At 54.5% G+C, this 19729-nt stretch overlaps 2 protein-coding genes across 20 annotated transcripts in view; one reads left to right on the top strand and one right to left on the bottom strand.

Annotated features, from left to right (window-relative positions):
• Positions 1 to 4444, top strand: part of Mthfr (methylenetetrahydrofolate reductase) — a 15733-nt gene extending 11289 nt beyond the window's left edge. For all 14 annotated transcript variants that reach the window (XM_013120031.3, XM_013120030.3, XM_013120032.3 and 11 more), the window contains 2 exons: positions 610 to 729; positions 978 to 4444. In XM_013120031.3, coding sequence (XP_012975485.1) covers positions 610 to 729; positions 978 to 1193 — 336 coding nt within the window. In that variant the 3' untranslated portion in view covers positions 1194 to 4444. The remainder of the gene's footprint in view (positions 1 to 609; positions 730 to 977) is intronic.
• On the bottom strand, positions 1637 to 19729 carry CUNH1orf167 (chromosome unknown C1orf167 homolog). 6 transcript variants are annotated; one of them, XM_040735074.1, is made up of 16 exons: positions 19620 to 19729; positions 19366 to 19434; positions 18172 to 18255; positions 16060 to 17174; positions 15911 to 15954; positions 15300 to 15474; positions 14827 to 14954; positions 13039 to 13214; positions 12362 to 12548; positions 11172 to 11358; positions 10958 to 11016; positions 6041 to 6460; positions 5318 to 5558; positions 3230 to 3317; positions 2917 to 3052; positions 1637 to 2808 (listed from the first exon to the last, which is right to left on the bottom strand). In XM_040735074.1, the coding sequence occupies exons 3-16, from the start codon at positions 18239 to 18241 to the stop codon at positions 2193 to 2195; spliced, it is 3642 nt and encodes a 1213-aa protein (XP_040591008.1). In that variant the 5' UTR covers positions 18242 to 18255; positions 19366 to 19434; positions 19620 to 19729; the 3' UTR covers positions 1637 to 2192. The 6 variants fall into 6 exon arrangements, with proteins under 6 accessions (XP_040591008.1, XP_040591013.1, XP_040591010.1 ...); XM_040735079.1 differs by lacking the exons at positions 19366 to 19434; positions 19620 to 19729 and having other exon boundaries at positions 1637 to 1906; positions 2344 to 2454; positions 2694 to 2808; positions 18172 to 18518; XM_040735076.1 differs by lacking the exon at positions 19366 to 19434.

Below are 19729 nucleotides of genomic sequence, written 5' to 3'. Positions count from 1 at the left end.
GGCACATGCAGTCATGCCAGCTTTCCACATGGGTGCTGGCATGTCCCCAGACCCTTGCTGGAACCCTCTTAAGGACAAAGACTAAACAAAGGGTGAAGGGCATTCCGGGGAAAGGGCAGAAGGAAAGGCACGGCACTGCCTGTGGAGAAACTGCAAATAGGACGTGGTGGTGTTGCACCAGGACCAGGAGCCCTGGAGACTGCCTAAAAGCCAGGCAGCCTTTGTTCAAGTGGCAGAGTGCCTTAGCCCGTCTACAGAGATCACAGCATGCAACTGTGAGGGTAGCAAGGGGCAGGGAACATAGTTGGGGGCCCTTGTGGCCTGGATGAGAAACAGCAGAAGAGCCGGGTGTGGCATCACACCAGCATTTGAGCAGCTAATTGCTGGAGGATCAGAAGTTCAAAGCCACTCTGGATTATAAGCAAACCCTTGTCACAGACTAGAAGTCTAGTCGGGCAGTGGAGGCAGAGGGGAGCTGCCCAGGATGGCTGTAGGTCTGTGGTTCAAGTAGAGGCTGATGCTGTTCGTGGTGACAAACCAGGGGGGCAGTATAAGGCTGGGTGAGGTCTGCCAGTAGTGGGGCTCAAGCTGCCCTGTCTGTGTCCCCAGGGAAAGAACATCACTAATGCCCCCGAGCTGCAGCCCAATGCTGTCACGTGGGGCATCTTCCCTGGTCGAGAGATCATCCAGCCTACTGTGGTGGATCCCATCAGCTTTATGTTCTGGAAGGTGAGTGAGTGAGTGGGAGGGTGTGTGCCCTGCCTGCCTTGAGAGCACTGGGCAAACGGGTCTGAAACACAGGGCTGAAAGCCACACCCCAGAACCTGGGAGGCTTCGAGTTAGCACATGGTGCTTTTATTTCCAGAGGGGCACTGCCTTGCCCTTCTCTGGGTGACCTGCAGGGAGACAGCAGGAGCCCAGACCTGGGTGTGGTCGCCCTGTTGACCCTGCACATGTGTATTTGTGTCCACGTGTAGGACGAGGCCTTTGCCCTGTGGATCGAGCAGTGGGGCAAACTGTATGAGGAGGAGTCCCCATCCCGCATGATTATCCAGTACATCCATGACAACTACTTCCTGGTCAACCTGGTGGACAACGAGTTCCTGCTGGACAACTGCCTGTGGCAGGTGGTAGAAGACACATTCGAGCTGCTCAACGGGCACAGCACGAGGGGCGAGGCCCAGGCCCCGTAACCCTCCTGAGCCCCCTCCCTCATCTCTCCACACCATGACAGCTAGACCGCAGGAGGCATCCGGGCTCTGGCTGGACCTGAGATGCCCCGTTTAGGAGGCTCGTGCTCAAGCCCCTGAGATAAGATTGACCTGAGCAGGGCCCAGCTACACCCATAGCCCACCCCTGCCAGCCGCCTCCTCCCTGTTCAGCCTAGCCTAGAAGCTGTCCCTGGCATTCCTCATCAGGCCAGCCCTCAGGCCTCACTGCCTGGGGTAGTGACTGGCAGGTACAGATGGCTGCTCCTGAGGCCTGGCTCCCAGCCTGCCGGTCTTGTTTGAGTCAGAGAGGGGGAGGAAGTTGTCCATAGAGCAACGTGGGCAGAGCAGCGAATTCCCTCTCCCTTGTCTCCCAGGCCCAGGTGACCGCAGTGGCAAACGGCCTTGGAGGGACTGAGCAGAAGCAGTCAGGATGAAGGGGTCCTTTTATTGCCCCCTCCCCTGAGCTCTGGGAGCTGACCCCTCCAGCTGTGGGCCTGTTCCTTCTCCCAGGGGGCTAGGCTTGGTTCTGTTCTGTTCATGTCTCGGGAAGATTCCATAGCAAAACTGCTGCTGGGTCCTGCTCTGCCCCACACCTGCTATGTCCGGGCCACGGTCAAGGTTTCCAGGACACAGGCTGCTGCTAGTTCCTCTAGTGGGCTCCTGGCTACCAGGCGCTGGTACCACTTTTCAAAGGCCTAGAAGCAGGGAGGGACAAGAAATGTCATTTGTCTCAGGCTCCCACCAGGGCCTGACTAGGCCTGTCAAGACTCACACCTGAGCTACGCACTGTCCCAACCAGAGGCCCTTTCCTCTGCCCAATCATACAGGCCCTGTATAGACCGGACTTGTGACCTGGGAAGCTGTGCTCAGTGACCTGCAAATGAGAAGCCTTGCTTGACCCAGGCCCTACAGAGACCAGTATGGGCAGCCAGTGCCACAAACAGCCTGGTTCTCAGAGTGAGTGACTGTGACACTGGTCTCTCATGTCCAGGCTGTGAGCTCTGTAACCACTGACCAACTTACTGAATGAGGAGCCCTCAGGGTGCTGAGCAGGGACAACCCCTCCCCTCTCCCTGGCTCAGCCCAAAGGTGACACTGGTTTTGGAAGGCTGGCCAGGAGGGGTAGGGCCACCTGGGAGAGGACCCGGCTCTCTTCTTGCTGGTACAGCCGCTGAGCCACCTGCAGCTGAAGGACCTTTTTCCGCCATGTCCTCCAGGCCTGTTCCAGGTGCCGTTGTCTGTGCTGCAGAGGGAGTTGGTACAGGAGACTACATCTCGCTGTCCTGGCAGCCCTGGCCCTTCTACTTCTGCCACCCCAGGGTGGAAGGGAGGTGACAAGGGGCCGTCATCTAAGAAATGTTGGCAGACAGACAAAGGCTCCTGAGTGCCGTCCCCAAGGCTTTGGACCAAGGAATGAGATGAATGAGAGAAGTTGCTCCCAGGGCCTCTGCAGGGTAGAGAGGACGAACTAAGCCTACCCACCAGACTCCGAGACAGCTGCTCCACCCAGTGAACGTCTACCCAGCGCTGCCATGCCCTTGCCAGACACCTGGCCTGCTGGGAAGCCTGGATATGCCGACACTGTAGGTGCCTATTCCTGCAGGCCAAGAACATCACAACCTCTGCAGGGGGAAGAGCAGGAGCCCCAGGGCCTGAGAGGACACCCCCACCCCCAAGATGTCACATGCACAGCTGATCCTGCCACCTTTGAAGAGCTTCTCTGTAGCCCTGGATGGCCCTGGCCCCAGAGCTGCAGAGTTCTAGTCCTGTTGAGGGCCGTGCCCGTGCAGGCAGTGGCAGCCAGAACTGGAAGGTTAGGTGGAGGGGCCTCTCTGTGTCACCTGGAGAGGAGAATTGGGTCAAGAGAGAGTAATGCCTTGGTTTGGGAGAGCAGTGGCCACCCTTGGGTCTCCAGGTTATGGCCAAGGAGCCAATGGGAGTAAAAGAGATTCAAGGAGCTGTGAACAGGGGCGGGGTTCACAGGGCTGAGGGCTGGACCCAGGGACGCGGCTCCTTACTCAGAACACAGGACGTGGTCCTCTGTATGCCTCTTCCATGCTGCCATGCCGGGCAGGACAGCACATTGTGTGTCCCGCAGCCGTGGATCTGAGGGAACAGCAGGGGAGCCAGGATCAGATGCAGTGGGCTTGAGCCTGACCAGGAGGGATTCCCGCCTGTCCCCTGCCAGCAGGCTCCCACCTGTGTGCATCGTGGGGTGTTCCACCTGACACCCAGAGTCTGAAGACATCTGAGCAGAGACTGGCCCAACAATGGCTGCCCTGTGACAGAGCTCAGGCTGTCCCCAAGACCTAAGTTATGTTCCTGGCTGAAGCTTGGACACTGCTGAAGCCTTGCCCCTCAGATATGGCCTGACTCCAAGGTCTGAGTTCCCAAATAAGACAACCTGTATGGGTGACCCCTCCCACTACGGGATGGCTCACCGCCTGCAAATGGTGCACACACGCACACCTGTGGTAAAGAGCAGGACTTGGGCACCATCCTCAGTGTCTTCAAGGCCCAGTAGTGAGAGCACACAGTATATGAGAGCCTTTGCTGACAGGAGAATGAAGTGTGAACTTTTAAAGGGTGGCTGAGTTGACGCAACCTGAACTATACCAGCTGGGTCTACAAAGCCCTTAACATCTAGAAGTAAAACAGCACGAGACCCCATAATCTGTTGTTGCCCTAGTTCCATGCATACCTGGGAGTTCTGAAACCCAACAACACTATTGCAATTGCTTAAAAAGCAAAAGACACTTTGGTGACTTCCTTTTTTGTTTTCAGAGACAGCGTTTCTCTGTGTAACAGCCCTGGCTTTCCTAGACCAGGCTGGTCTTGAACTCACAGAGATACACCTCCCTCTGCCTCCTGAGCACTGGGATTAAAGGTGTGGGCCACCACTGCCTGGCTTCCTTAGGCGCTTTCTAAAGTCAGTTCTGTTCTGTCTGGCAGTCTGAAGCAGAACTCTTGGTGATGCCAAGTTGTCTTTAGGAACACCGCCTGGCCTGTCAGGATCGTGGGCTGGGTCCCTCAGCTGCATCTCCAGGCTGTTTCTTGCCCCGTGCATCTGTGATATCCTCTTGACAGGTCATAAGCCTCGTTCATTGTCAGAGCTGAGAACTTCTGAGTCGCATTTTGGTACAAAAAATGTAAAGCAAAAACACTACTTTCTACTTCATTTTCTGTAATGGGCACATTTCATTTCTTCCAATAAAAGTAAAATTGCTGCTGTCTCCATATTGTATGTCATGGATGTGGGTGCTGGGACCCTAACTCAGGTCCTCTAGAAGAGCAGCTAGTACTCTTTACCATGGAACCATCTCTCCAGCCCCAGACTGCTGTAACTGAATTTAAGATCTGGTGAAGTAGCTTGGTGGTACACTTACCTAGCATGGGCAAGCCTCCAAGTTCTCTGCATACCACTCTTTAAAAAAAAAAAAAAAAGGATCGGGCGGTGGTGGCTACCACCTTTAATCCCAGCACTCTGGAGGCAGAGGCAGGCAGATCTCTGTGAGTTAGAGGCCAGCCTTGTCGTTGACAAAGCTACACAGAGAAACCCTGTCTGGGAGAGGGGGGAGATTAATGTGTGTGGTAAGTATGGGGAGGGCGTGCATGCTTTGGTACACTTGTGGAGACCAGAGAACAATTTGGGGAGTTTATTGTCTCTCCCTCTCTTACATCAGTCCTGAGGATCAAATCAAGTCATTGGGCTGGCATGGCAAGCACCTTTACCTTTTTAAAATTATTTGTCTTTTTTCAAATAATGCAGCCCTGGCTAGCTTCCAGCTCACAGACATCTGTCTGCCTCTGCTTTCCTGGTGCTGGGACTGAAGTCATGTACTAATATGCTCAGCCACAAACACTTTTAAAAAAATCTGTGTCCGTTTCCTCAACAGACAAAGACCCTTTGTAACCAGACTTGCACAGGGCTGTCACTCAAGAGGTTTGCTGGTGGGTTCTCCTGCCTCTACCATCTCGCTGGCCACCCAGAGCCGGGTCGAGTGGTGTCTGGAAGTTTGTTTGCCCCTAGAGCCACAATCCCATCAGGTGCAGAAACCATCTGATTTTAAGACTGGGGAAGTGACACACCCCAAGGCCCACCTCACCTGTATCAAAAAGTTTGGGGTGTCCAGTTGCAGGAGGCACCCTCTGCTGGCCAACGTCAGCCAGTACCTGAAGTCCATGCCCTGTGCCTGGGTCTGTGGCTCCAGCCTCCATCTCAATGGGGTTGACGGCCACTGAACCCAGCGGGTCCTAAGGAGACACTGAAGCCTCCACCAGCAGTGGGTGACATCAGCTCGATGGACATGAGCCTGGGCTGCTAACTGCATCCAGACCTCTAGGACCCTGGAGAAGAAGGTGCCCATCAGAGGTAGGATTCTAGGGCTCTGCAAAAGACAAATGTCCAGGCCTGGGCCCCCTCCCATCTCTATGCGGGCTAATCCATGAAATGTGCACGGAAAGTCTCAGAAGTGGGTAGAACATCACACACATCAGGGGCAAGCATCCTGTCTAAAGGGGCAGTCCTAACAGCTACACGCTGCCCGCCTCCCCTGGCAAGATGCCAGTGCACTGCCCCCAGTTGTGTTATCACACTCAGGGCTGCAAGGCAAGGCCATAAACGTCGGAAGCTTTTCCAAGGATGGCTCACTCTAAAAGGTGATGGAATTGGGATCCACTCCAAAGATCAGGATGTCTCAGCCCCCCTGCCACCCAGACACTCAGTAGGCACCACTCAGACACCCAATATGCTCTACCCTTGCCAAAACCAAGTTCAAAAACTGAGCTGGCAGCACATGTGAGGTTGCGCTCCGGCCTTGGACACTCACCTGGATGTCAGCTGCTGGGCAGCGTGAGCTTGGTGGACCTGGCCTAGGTAGGAATCATGCATCCACAGGACCCAGCACAGGGCCACCTGGACTGGGCTCAGGACTTGAGCTCTCCTTCCTGCCTGTTGCTGGGCCTCACGGTACTGCCCTAGGGCGACTCGCCATACCACAAAAGCCTGCCGGGCCTGGGCCCTCCTCGGCGGCGGCCCGGCAGCTCCACACTCTTGCAGAAAGCTTCTCCAGCCCAGGACAGAGGCCTGGGTCATCCACCTATCCTGTGTCTGGGGCCCTGCTCTGCAGGCCTCCTGTGAGTTAGCAAGTGTGGCCCCCAGGTCTCCTCCCAGGTCATCCTGGATGGCTTGACGATGGTCCTGGGACACTCCTATGTCCCTTACTCGTTCACACCAGGCCTGGAAATAGCTGCAAAGGGGAGGGTGGGTCACAGGTCAGCTCCCAGCTGGGTGTTGTGTTTATTCAAAGTGACACCTGCTGATATGCCTGTAATCTCCGGGGCTAGCCTGGGCTTGAAAAAACTAAGAACTGGGGATCTAACTCAATCGGTGAAGTGCTTTCTCACATACACAACGCCTTAAGTTCAGTTTCTAGCACTAAATACGCTCAGCGTAGCGGCATACGCCCATAAGCCCAGCACCCCTGATACAGAGACAAGAGGATCAAGAGTCAAAGTTATTCTTGGTTACATGGTGGAGGCAGCCTGGGCTACATGACTTTACCCTGTTCTGGCCACTGTAAGAGGATCGTGGACCTGGACCTCCCCACAGATGAAGAAAATACCTCTGTTGCCTTCACTGGCCTGTGAAGTCACAGGACTGGTCTGGTGAGGAAATAGACTGTGAACCAACCCCAAATTAAGGAGAGGCTGCTGGCCATCACCTCTGGCTTAGAACAATTCTCTTCAGGTCCCCACCTCACCTCACCTAAGTCCCAGGCCTCCAGTCAGAATCCCAGGGCTTTTTATGCCCTGGGCTCCCCACCTTTCCTAGGTGTGGGGAGGGGGGGAAGAGGGGAAAGAGTCCTCCCACCCAACAAGCCCCCAGGTCTGAAGATGTCAGTGTCCCAGTTCAAGCTACTGCCTGATGCCAGCCCCAAACACAGCTTCTGCAGAGCCTTGGCCCAAAGTGTCTTCCTGCTGCAGAACCTCTGATACCGTTCATGGAGAAACTGCTGTCCTGGGGCCAGACAGACCAAGAGCCACTAGAGAATCCCCCAGCCTCTCCCCTGCACCCTGCTGAGCCAGCCCTTTGCTCTATACTGTCTGCTAGCTAAAGTGCTTTTTGGTCACCAGGCTTTGCATCCAGGTAGTTTGGGGCACTTTTGTTTGTTTGCTTGTCTTGCTTTGTTTTGTTTTTCTTGGTGTTGGAACATGAACCCAGAAGGCCACCCATGCTAAACACATACTTCCCCAATGGATGCCATTCCCAGCCTCAAATTTTCTTTTTGTTGAAGAGTTTGATAATGTTTAGGCATTAGAAGAAGTCAAGAGTTTTAAAAATCTAGGGGCTAGGGGTATAGCTCAGTTGGAAGAATGCTTTGTCTTGCATGAAGGCCTGGGTTTGATCCCCAGTATTGTACAATCCGGGCACAGTGTCTCAGGACTACAATCCCAGCACTGGAAAGGTGGACGTAGGAGGATCTGAGAGTTCAAAGTTACCCGAAGTCAGATACAAAGTAAACTGGAGGTGAGTCTGGACCACAGGACACCCTGTCTAAAACAATAACAAACTAAGCCTCAACTTCCAGGGGCTGGAGAGGTGTCTCAGCAGTAAGAACATGCATCACTCTTCCAGAGGCCAGGGTTCCATTCCCAGCACCCACATCAGGTGGTTCACAACTGCCTCTAACTGCAGCTTCAGGGGGTCCGATGCCTCTCGCTGCTGAGGACACCAGCATGCTCACAAATACACAGATGCTTACATGATTAAAAATAACCTTTTTAAAAAGTGCAGGTTTCTGGTTTCACTCTGAAAATTGTAAGATTTGTTTGTTTGTTTTTTGTTTTTCAAGACAGGGTTTCTCTGTATCGTTTTGGAGACTGTCCTGGAACTCGCTCTGTCGACCAGGCTGGCCTCGAACTCACAGAGATCCTGCCTCTGCCTAGCTAGTGCTGGGATTAAAGGTGTGCACCACCAACGCCCGGCTCGACCCCAGTTTTCTAAGACAATCAAATCCCATCTAACAGTTCATTACTGCAACTGGCGGACATAGACGATGCTGAGAATGGCCGCCAATGAGCCAGCAAGCTGATTCAGCAAGTAAAAGTACTTGCTGCCGAGGTTGAATGCCTGAGTTCAGTTCCCTGAATCCTTCTGACCTCCACGTGGTTGCCATTGGCATATTCACACACACACACACACACACACACACACACACACACACACACACTGAAAGGGAATGGGGGAGAGAGAGTCAGTCATTCCTGGGATTAGGTTGTAAAGAGAAAGGAGTTTCTGGTTTGGGCACACACTCTCACTGCCTCCTGGATCACTCACCTTGTTCGAGTGAGTTCTGCAGAGATGCCCTGTGGTGAGACTTACCAGCACCCCCACAGGGGAGCTTAGAAGTGGGAGTCTGCCCTACACAGAGCTTTCAGATGTAGTTCCAGCCCTGGGTGACCCCTCACTGCAGCCTCGTGGGGAAAAAGGAAACAGAGAGGCCTATAAGCTACCAGACTCCCTCTTGCTCCATTGACACCATGAGATGCTAAAAGTCTGTGGCTTCAAACTATAAGCAGGGAGTAGGGCTAACTGGGTGGTTGGTGGTACAAACTCAGGAGGCAGAGGCAGGTGGATCTCTGTGAGTTCAAGGCCAGCCTGGTCTACAGAGTGAGTTCCAGGACAGCCAGGGTTACACTGAGAAACCCTGTCTCAAACAACAACAACAACCCCCACCCCCCCACACACAAAAGATATCAAACAAAAACCTATAAGCAGGGGACCAGCAAAATGTCTCAGTGGGTAAGGGCATTTACTGCCAACCCTGGCAACCTGAGTTAAATCCCCTGGACTCGGAACATGATGGAGAAAATGGGCCCAGTTGGCTTCTGACTTCCACACAAGAGCTGTGGCACACACACAACCAATTAACTAATTCATTAATTAAAACAAAACCGTGCATAGGGGCTGGGAGTGTGGCTCAGTGGCAGACTGGAGTGCTTGCCCAGCATGCCAAGACCTTGGATACCATCCCCAGAACTGAAGTTAATTAGTTACATAAAATGCTCAAGTGTTGGGGCTATTTGTTGCTCAGCAAGGGGTGGGAGCCTCCTGGATGTGACTCTGACTTGGCTGGGGTCAAACTGAGTACAGAGAGAAAGGTCCTCCTTTCTGCTGAGCCAGGATCCCGGGAAGCTCGCCAGGATCCATCTCCTCCTTGCCCAGACAGGCTCCTCTCCGAGGCTGCTCGCTCCCCAGCAAGCAAGCCCGTCCCTTCCGCCTAACTAGCTAGTGTCATGGTCCTGAGAGCACCAGGGTCCTGTCCCCCTGACCTCAGAGCTCAGGCAGGCAACTCCTGAAGGCCAGGCAAAGCCAAGGGACAAAGAGGGGGATGCAGATGCTCTGGCCTCAACTCCGCCATGGACTGTCCCATGGGGTCACACAGTCACCCCCATGAAGCATGCACACCGTTATCCCTGTCTTATAGATGATGGAACAGGGACTCAGAGTACTTAGGCGGCTTCCAGGACAGTCAGGGCTGTTACACAGAGAAACCCTGTCTTAAAACAAAACAAAGCCAGGCGGTGGTGGCGCACGCCTTTAATCCCAGCCCTCGGGAGGCACAGGCAGGCGGATCTCTGTGAGTTCGAAGCCAGGCTGGACTGACAACCTCCAAAACAATACAGAGAAACCCTGTCTCGTAAAAACCAAAAAAAAAAAAAAAAAAAAAAAAAAAGCCAAAAACAAAACAAAACAAAGAAAAATCCACACAGCTCAAGACAGAAGAGCTGAGACTCAGTCGGGTGTCCCTCTACCACTCAGGCCTCTGCGATGCAGCCCCTGGGTTCTGAGATGGCTGTGGAATGTCACCAAGGGGCCCTGGCCTTCCCCACCCATTCCTGGCTCACTTTGCCAGCAAGAGAGCCAGCAGCAGCTCAGGGCCACTTGCTCCAGTCCCTGGCCCTGCTCCTGGACTCTTTCTGCTCTGCCCATTACTGCACCAGCAGCCGCTACTGCAGACCCATCACAGCCCTGCGGCTCTGATCCCAGGCCCAGTGAGCAGCGAGCTCTCTCCAGGGCCCTTGGCTGAGGTCCAGTGGCTCCAGGTGAGGAGGACACTGGGAAGGAAGGGGAGTCTCCACTTTGAGTACAGTTGTTGGGCTAGCCTCACCTTCTGTACTCCTCCATCCTCCCCTCAGCAACAGGTATAGCCTGGGCGAGTTCCAATCAAGGAGAGGATGGGTTGCTGGGGATCTAGAGGGGTCTAGGGCCCTTCCACAGGACACTATGTCAAGGTGACAGGACTAGAAAAGGATCCTCAACCTCTGATACCAAGTCCAGTGCTCTGCCATTGAAGTCAGTGCTGTAATTATCCTCATTTTACAGACAGGGAAACAGAGGCACAGAGAAGTCAAGTAACTTGTCCCAAATCACACAGCCAGCAAGTGTTGGGATGTAATCAGTCCCTTCTCAAGCCCTGCCCTGTGAGAGCATCTGGAGAGAAATACACTACAGAGTGTCCTGCCCCGACTCCCACCCTCACAGCAGGATAGGGCAGGAGGACATGAGAAGTTAAACGGCCGGCCAGGATCCTGAGGACCATGCTGACTGGGTTGTGAGCAGGGAGCCCCCTGCGATGCAGACTCCACAGTCTGCCGCTGGGAAGGCCAAGGATGGGTAGGAGGAGCAGCCAGGAAACACAGTGGACTGCAGGGGCTCTCCCTTCCTGGGGAGGGGTTCCTACCGCCTCTGGAGGGTATGCCAGTACAACCTCACTGCACCCTGGGTCTGCTGGGCCCGCACCTGCCAGGGAAGAAGGCACAGTCCCTGTTGTGTGCGCCACCTGGCTGCCCACAGGATACCCACCAGAGAGGTCTCCAGGAGGGCGAGGGCCCTGGGAAAGTGCGGTAGGGGTGAGCCCTGGGCTCCCCCATCCCCACCTCCCTCCAGCCCCTCACCTTCTCCAGTGATTCCCCTGATGTTCTGCAGCCCAGCCAGGCTTCCCCTCTCAGGCTGTTGGTCCACGGCTGCAGGGCTAACAGGGCCTCCACTCTGCTTGAGGGAGGGGCCGGACCCCAGCCCCTTAAGCGCCACTGATTCAGGACTTGGTGCAGAGCCCGCTTCTGCATGCCCTGAAGAAAGGAGCTGGGAGAGGGGGGCAGGTAAGTCTCTGGGACACCCCCCCCCGCGCACCCACAGCTGGGACAGGGCTGCTGTGAGAGGACCCAGCTGGAAAGCCTTGATCAGTTGAAATCAATGGATCACTCGGAGTTTCAAGACATGATGTCACAGCTCAGTGGTGGGGCGCTTGCCTAGTGTGGATGAGTTTGAAGGCCTGATGCCGGGTCCCGCAAAGACACAAAGGAGTCTCTCCAGTGACAGCCCAGCCCACTGCCCTCTAGTGGGGAACTCAGTTAAGAGCAAACAAACAAAACAAAACAACTTTTCCTAAAAACAAAGCAAAGCAGAGTGAAACAAAAACGGAAACAATGAAACACAAGCCAGGTGTGGTAGTTCACGTTCAAGATTGTAACCTCACAACTCAGGAAATTGAGGCAGGAGGATTGCCAGTAGTGTGTAGTCATCCTGAACTATGTACCATCATGGTTGATAGAACAGAATTCTTCTTCTCCTCCTCCTCCTCCTCCTTCTTTTTGAACAAGGTTTCTTGGTGTAGGCCTGGTTGTCATAGAACCCGCTCTATAGACCAGGCTGACCTTGAACTCACAGATCCACCTGCCTCTGCTTCCCAAGTGCTGGGATTAATAGAATGCGCCACCACTGCCCTGCTAAAACCGAATTCATAGCTCTGTAACTCCTGGGTTATTCTCCCTGACAGCCTAGTCTAGAAGCTGGCCCCTGCTGACCCCAGCCTCCCTTCCCCACAGCCTGGGCTCAGAATCCTGGTGCCACCTGTCCTTGAAAAGGCAGCTGGGAGAAAGTGGTCCCAGCAGCTTCCTGCTTGGTCACTGTCTCATTGTTTCACAGCCACCTCCCAGGGCCTGATATCTGCTGGGAGACACAATGTATCATATCAGGCCTCCTGTCAAGGCCATGGGAAGGCTAGGGATGTTGACCAGGATGGAAAGGACAATGATAATGTATCCACCTTGTTTGTTCCCTATGTCATTGGTTTCTGGACACATACAAGGCTTGCTGGTGCTGGTAGAGTCGTGTCCTCCAGAGCAGCAGGACCCGGTGGAGGGCCAGCCTTTGGCAGGCTTCCCACAGGGAGCACGGATCGGACTCCTTGGGTAGCTGCTGGGCCTGGACCACTGTCTCCAGGCAATGGGAAGTGGCAGTTCCTGGGACTAAGATGCTGAGGGCCTTATTCCCTGGAAAGAAGGTGGTTAAGTTGCTGTTCATAAGCGTGCCGCTGCATCCTCAGGCCTTCCTGGCCTCCCCGTCATGGGCTCTGCCCTCCTGTGTCCTCCACATGCTTCCCACGGGCTGCCTCAAGTCCCATCTTCCCCAGCTTGGGAAGGGCCTTCCTGGAGCAGAGGACCACATGCTTCCATGGTAGAATGTAGGGCCACTCAGCACTAAGCCAGAATAGTTCCCTGCCCAGAACCGCTTACATGGGGACAGGGGTGTAGCCCAGCAAGGCCTGATCCCTCAGGGAACTCTCCCAAAGGGCAAGCCCCCCACCCCCAAAGGGCAAGCCCCCACCCCCAAAGGGCAAGCCCCCCCCCAAAAGCCCAGCTCAGCAGAGTCCTCTCCCATTGTGATATTCTTGAGTTTCACTGGGCTCTGGAGCTTAATTAATTGGAGCTCTGGTTGGAAGGAACCCTCCTCCCCCTCCCCACAAGTTTGCCACTGGCTCACCTGCCTTCCGCCGGTAGAGGGCCAACTGAGACACCTTTGTCACATTTGAGGCCTGGAGCTGCTTCATCTCCACCCACTGTCCCAAGCAAATCCTCAGGACCCTCACCCTTCGGTGGGCCAGGTGTCTCCTGCACCGGGCCCCTCTTTGCACGAACCGTTGCCAGGCCCTGAAGCACCTAGCAAGAGAGGGGGAAACCACCCTTGGCAGCACCTGCCCCACCTGCCTCCTGCCACACAGGCGCATGTACACACACACACACACACACACACACACACACACTTCAGAGGCCCCAGCCTTGCCCTTTCTGAGCCTCTGTTTCTCACCTGTGAGGCAGAAGGCTGCAAGAAACAGCATGGCATCTGCTCAGGCCACAAATGTCAACCCTGGGTGCCTGCAGGGCCCCAGCACCCCCCGCCTGGCCCTCCACATCCACCCTTGCCTCACTCATTCTGTTGGTCCCGACTCTGACCAGAGTGGTATTTCTGTCGTCCTGACTCCAATCAGCTTAAGTACCTGCTCAGCCTCCTGAGGCGTCCTCTGTGCTCCTAGAATAAAATCTCAACTCCTCCCCGTGGCCCCCAAGCTAGGTGGGACCTGACCCCGCCCGAACACCTTTTCCACCTGTCTGAATTAGCTGCCCATTATTGCTGCGTTTTGGGTTTGTTCGTTCGTTTATTTCAAGACAGGGTTTCTTGGCTGGGCGGTGGTGGCGCACGCCTTTAATCCCAGCACTGGGGAGGCAGAGGCAGGCGGATCTCTGTGAGTTCGAGGCCAGCCTGGTCTACAGAGCGAGTTCCAGGACAGCCTCCAAAACAATGCAGAGAAACCCTGTCTCTAAAAACCAAAAAAAAAAAAAAAAGAAAAAAAGAAAAAAGAAAAAAGGCAGGGTTTCTCCATGTAGCCCTGGCAGACCTGGAACTTGCTCTGTAGACCAGGTTGGCCTCCAACTCACAGAGATCCACCTGTTTCTGCCTCCCCAGTGCTGGAACTAAAGGAGTTCACCACCCCACCCAGTACTGGTTTTCTCCTTAATGTATTTGGTCATCCTAATATGTGACCTTGATTTCCTGGACTCCCGTAATCCCCCTGCCTCAGCGTCCTGAGTAGCTGGGCCTAGGAGCTTTTGCTGCTCTCATTAAGGTCCTTGCGTACTCCGCCCCCTTTGCGAGGTGCCCTGGTCCTTGCCTCCCTCCACCAGTCACAATTCATTCTTCATGTCACTCACCATGCCTAGGTCACTAGGTCACTTCCAGTGTTAAAAGCTCCTGGGAGGGACAGGGGACCAACATGGGGGTATGGAATAAAAAAACAGAAAAGGCCCACAGATTAAAAAAAGTATTATGGGGGCTGGAGGGATGGCTCAGTGGTTAAGAGCACCGGCTGCTTTTGCAGAGGACCAGGGTTCAGTTCCCAGCACCCACACCTGCCAGCTCACGAAGCGCCTATAACTCAGATCCAGGGGATCCACTGCCTTATTCTGGGTTCTGTGGGAGCCTTGAATGCATGTGTGCACATGCAACCATTCAAGCTCACACATGTCAATAAAAATAAGTATAAAATATAAATAAATAAAAACAAACATTATATTTTCTGGTTACTTAACAACTTAATATATGGTTAGGTAGGCCATATATTTATAACTATAAATGATGTAATGACTGGAATTTTTTTCCTCATCATAGTTCTCTATGGAAGAAGCTGGTAGGCAGGGGCAGGGGAGCAATTGGGGAGTAGGCCACCAGCTGCCTAGGCCACATTGCCCAGTCTTGGTGTCTGTCCAAGCTCACCTGCATTTCCAGGCAAGGTCTGTGGCTGCTTTTCTTCCCAAGGAAGGGCTTCCCCTAGAAGCAAGGAACGGAGACACAGCCTGGGTGTGGGGTAGCTCCTGTTTCTGCTGCAAAGCAACACGTCTCTCCTGGGTCAAAAGACAATGGGCAAAAGGATGCCAGCTGAGCCTAGAATGAGGCTCCTGTCAGCCACCAAAGCTCTGGCCCTAACCTAAGGCCATTTCCTCGGGAATAATGGAATGTAGCAAGAATCCCAAGAGACAAAGCTTTCCTTTGGAGGCAAACCTTCCGCCCTCACTCAGTACCCACCGAGGAAGAATACCCACACATCCTCCCGGGCCAAGCTAGCAAACAAGGAGCTGGAGAGATGAGACCTGGGCCCAGCGGATGCCCTCTCTCAGTAGGTGTAGCCACCTCTCAGACAAAATAGAGCCGTGTCCTTCCCCCCAAGCCCCAAGCTAGAGAACACAGACCTCTCGGAAGCTCCAGGCCAGCAGAGCCTCTGCATGTTGCCCCCAAGCTGCCTCCAGCCGGGCCTCCCGGGCCCAGCGCAGTAATCTGAGGCTCAGAGCTAAGGCCTTAGCTGCTGCCTGGTGCCTCTGCGACAAACGCCTCCAGGCTCTGAAACTTCTGGACAGCAGCTTCTGGCTGGGGACAGGGCAGGGCTGATGAAGGGGTGGACACCACTCTCAGCTGCCTAGGACTCCATTCATACGACTTTTCCAGTAATCGTGAAGGTGACACCCCTTTCCACAGCAGAAGTCCTAGCTGTACACCCACAGAACCCCTTTGCTAATGCCTGGACTTAATAGTCCCCTCCCAGAGAGAGGAGAACTGCCCCCCACTACACTGATGTCTATAATTCCCAGGGAGCCAAACCCAGGATGTAGAACTTGTCCTTGGGCCCTGCAGGCCCCTGGTTCCTCATGAGGGGCAGTGTGAAGATAGTTCTGTCCCCCTTGAAACCCTGCTGTGTCTCTGCCATAAGATGCCCATCTCTATCAAGTTTCTGGCACAGGCAGATGGGTCAGGAGCTGTCTCTGGAGTCGCTCCCCCCCACCACACACACACAGCAGGACCTCACCACGCTGCCTGGGGATCCGAGGTCCCAACACTTTGAGCCTTGCTCTGCAGAAACAAAAGCCATGACAGCTCTCAGACTAAAGAGGAAGAGTGACAACTTCAGCCAAACCATCTTCTAGGAGTGCCCCCCCCACGTCCTGGGACTTCTACCTGTAGAGCACTCTGATCTGGGGCTGTATTTGATGGGCACGAAGCCATTCGCTCCCCATCCCTGACTGCTTTCTCCTGTGGGGTCTTCTCTCTTCCTGCCTGCCTAGGCAGGACACTGAAGAAGGTTGGAGATTCGAATCTGGCCTCTCTGCTACCTGCTTCTCGTGTGACCCTGAAGTGCCCTTTGTTCCTCTTGTTAGATGGAAGGTCTGGGGAGTCCCTCTCTCTTGCCCCAAGGTGCTGGGTAGAAAGGGCCTCCTGGTATGAGTTAGAGAAATCCCCAGCCAGTGTCCCCAGGGTGGCCTCGTGGAACAGGGGCTGGTTTACAGGGGACTCTGAGAGTCTAGCTTGGGTCCCAAGAGTCCCCAGGAGGTTTATACGTTCCCCAGGGTGGTGGGGCCAGGGTTGGGTAGGGGCTGGCTGGCCTCCGCGGGTATGTGCCCTCCTCTGTGTGGGGCCTGGGTGTTCCTGGCAGGCCGGGCTCCTTGAACCGGTTGCCTCAGGGTCTAAGTGTTGGATGGAGTCCAGCAGCCAGTGGTCAGCGCTGCACAGGGAGCGGGATGGGACCCAAGACTGACTGTGGGCGGGGACAGACAAGTCCTCCAAGGTGAGCGGCTCCTCCACAAGCCTGGATGCCCAGCTCCCTGAACCACACCAGGGCCTGGGGCCAGGCCTTGAGCCCCCATCAAGAGGTGCCAAGGCCCCACAGAGTCTCAAGTCCAAGGAGGGGGTGTCCATGGCCTGGAGTGTCCGCCTCTGGTAGGAGGAGGGGCCAGTTGGTGGCAGGCAGCTGTTGCACAGACGGGGGCTGGTGGTCCCTCGGAAGCACAGGTTACTCTGCTGTGCAAAGGGTTCTCGGGCCCTCGATTGGGACCTCCCTGCTGGAAGCTGTATGTTACTCTGCTGCCAGAGACCTGCGTCACCTAGTTGGCCAGTTGTAGCCTTCAGGGCAAGGGCCGGGCGGGGACAAGGACTGGTCAGATTGCTTTGGACTTGGTAAGGTTTCTGGCACAGCACCGAGCCTTGGGAGCGTGTGGCGGCCTGGCACATGGGCATCCTCCTGCCTCCTCTACTCCCCAGGCCGATGTCCAGGTTCCTCCGGGGTCTCTTCAGCTCTGTAAGGAAGAGAGACAGCCACACCCTGGGAACCAGGTGATGGCTTCTCAGGTAAGACAAATGGGTACCCAGGCCTCAGAGCTGGTGAGTGGCAGGGCTCCTGGTGGGAAGGAGTCAGGCCTTCAGCTGCACCGCCCTGAGGGAGCCGTTGTGCAGGCCAGGCCCAGAGACCTCTGAGCCAGGTGGTGATGTGATTTGACATGAGGCCTGGCTACATACAGCATGGAAGAGGAGGGGCAGAGGGGAGCCTGAGGGAGGGCTGTCTGTCGCTGGGACCAGGGTATATGGAGGGCTTTGGATATGGGGCAACCGGCTGAGAAGAAGGGGTAAAGGGAGAAAAGTGACCAGCTTACAATTTACCCAGAGGTCACTCGGGACACTCCCAACCCTTAGCAGTTCCACCTGTTGCCCTCCAGTGACCCCCAGTTGATCCAGGAATAAAAATCAGAGTCTGACAGGGCAGTGGTGGCGCACGCCTTTAATCCCAGCACTGGGGAGGCAGAGGCAGGCGGATCTCTGTGAGTTTGAGGCCAGGCTGGACCGACAGCCTCCAAACAATACAGAGAAACCCTGTCTCGTAAAACCAAAAAAAAAAAAAAAAAAAAAAAAGTCAGGGTTTCTCTGTGTAACAGCCCTGGCTGTACTGAACTGCAGACCAGGTTGACCTCAAACTCAGAGAGATCCGCCTGCCTCTGCCTCCCAAGTGCTGGGATTAAAGGAGTGAATTACCACCGCCCAGATTTCTGTAATCTTTTTATAGCCCAAGATCCCTCGCTCCCAGAACCTCACCCTAACCCACAGGGACTCCACCGTTCAGAGGTGGTGCCCTTCCAAGATCCTCCCCTTTGGGACCCCTCTCTTCTGAGGCCTCACCCTTGATAATGTACCAACCAAGTCAACCTTGGGAATCAAATCTCCAGAGCCAGAAAGATGCTGGGCAGGTACCTGGGGAGGACCCCACTGCCACCACCTTGCCAGGCTCAGTGGGCTTCTTACCTGGCCCCAGGACAGTCGGAGTCTTCGGGGCCACGTTCTCTTTGCATCTGGCGGCAGGCCTCGGCTCCATGGGCTGTGGGACAGCTGTGCATTCAATTAGGTGGGTTGGGGTGGGGTGTAGCTCAGGGTGGGGCACCGGCCTGGCATACATGAGACCCGGGTTAGATCCTCAGCATCCACAGCCTCTGCTATTCTGGACATGGTCCCTCTCTGCATAGCGGTCTCTGCTCACAGCCTCACATAGCTTCTCCTCTTCTCGTTGTTATATTTTCTCCTTTTTTGAGCTTTTAAAATATTTATTTATTTATTATGTATACAGTGTTCTACCTGCATGTTTGTCTGCAGGCCAGAAGAGGGCGCCAGATCTTATTATAGATGGTTTGTGAGCCACCATGTGGTTGCTGGGAATCGAACTCAGGACCTCTGGAAGAGCAGCCAGTGCTCTTAACCTCTGAGTCATCTCTCCAGCCTGATTTCTTTTCTTTTCTTTTCTTTTTTTTTTTTTTTTTTTTTTTTGAGGCTGGTCTATGTAACCCTGACTGGCCTGGAACTTACATTATAGACCAGGCTGGCCTCAAACTCAAAAGTTCACCTGCCGCTGCCTCCCAAGTGCTGGGATTAAAGGTGTGCATCTCCATGCCAATCTAAGGACGTCAGATCTCCAGGAACTGGAGTTATAGATGGTTATGAGCCATCATGTGGGTTCTGGGAACCAAACTCGGGTCCTCTGGACGAACAAGTATCCTTAACCACTGAGCCATCTCTCCCGTCTCTCTTCTGTTTTGAGAGTTTCTCATGTAGACCAAGCTTGCTAGGTGTAGCCAAGGATGACACTGAACTCCCTCTCCCACGTGCTGGGATTACAGGCTTGTGCCACCATGCCTAGTCTGTGTGGTGCTGGAGCCCAAACCCTGGGTTTTCCGCATGCTAGGCAAGCACACTCCAGAGTCTCATCACCAGCCTTTTCACTTTTCTTTTTCTCTCCCTCCCTTCCTCCTGTACTAGAGTTCTGCCGCAAGCATCACCAAGCCCTTCTGACATCCGTGGCATGCTGCCCCCCCCCACTCTCTGTGCCCTGCATGTGCTCCTCCTGGCATGTACCATCACTGTGTGTATTGCAGAGATGATGCTCTCACCTACACACACGCAGCATACAGAATAGCCTGGGCTTATGAACGTGTTAAGTGTCTGTACCTCGCTAAACACCAGCTCTGCCTGCCGTTTAATCTGCACCGCGGTCAGTCCTAAGATTGCTTCCCGGTTCTAGAAACGAAGCCACCGAGACTTAGAAAGGCCGCCAGCCGGTTGCACAGTCGCACAGCTGGGCAGCTCTGCTGAGAAGGCAGGTTTGTAAGCATGGACGGCCTCTCTTACCACTCCCTTTTTTTTAGGTCCTGCCCTGTCATCCCCACGCCCACATAAGGACACTCAGAGCCTCCCTTCCTCACCGTAGGAGCCTGAGACCAGTTTCCTGCACTCAGTCTTTCTTGGTCCTTTCTTTTAACCAATCAGGTTTGAATAGGGCGGGGCTCTCCGCTGGGGACCGCTAACGACCACG

Source organism: Mesocricetus auratus, unplaced genomic scaffold, assembly GCF_017639785.1.
Source record: "Mesocricetus auratus isolate SY011 unplaced genomic scaffold, BCM_Maur_2.0 Super-Scaffold_100042, whole genome shotgun sequence".
Classification (NCBI taxonomy): Eukaryota; Metazoa; Chordata; class Mammalia; order Rodentia; family Cricetidae; genus Mesocricetus; species Mesocricetus auratus.
The sequence above is the reverse complement of the archived record's forward strand: the minus strand, read 5'-3'. Positions and strand labels throughout refer to the sequence as shown.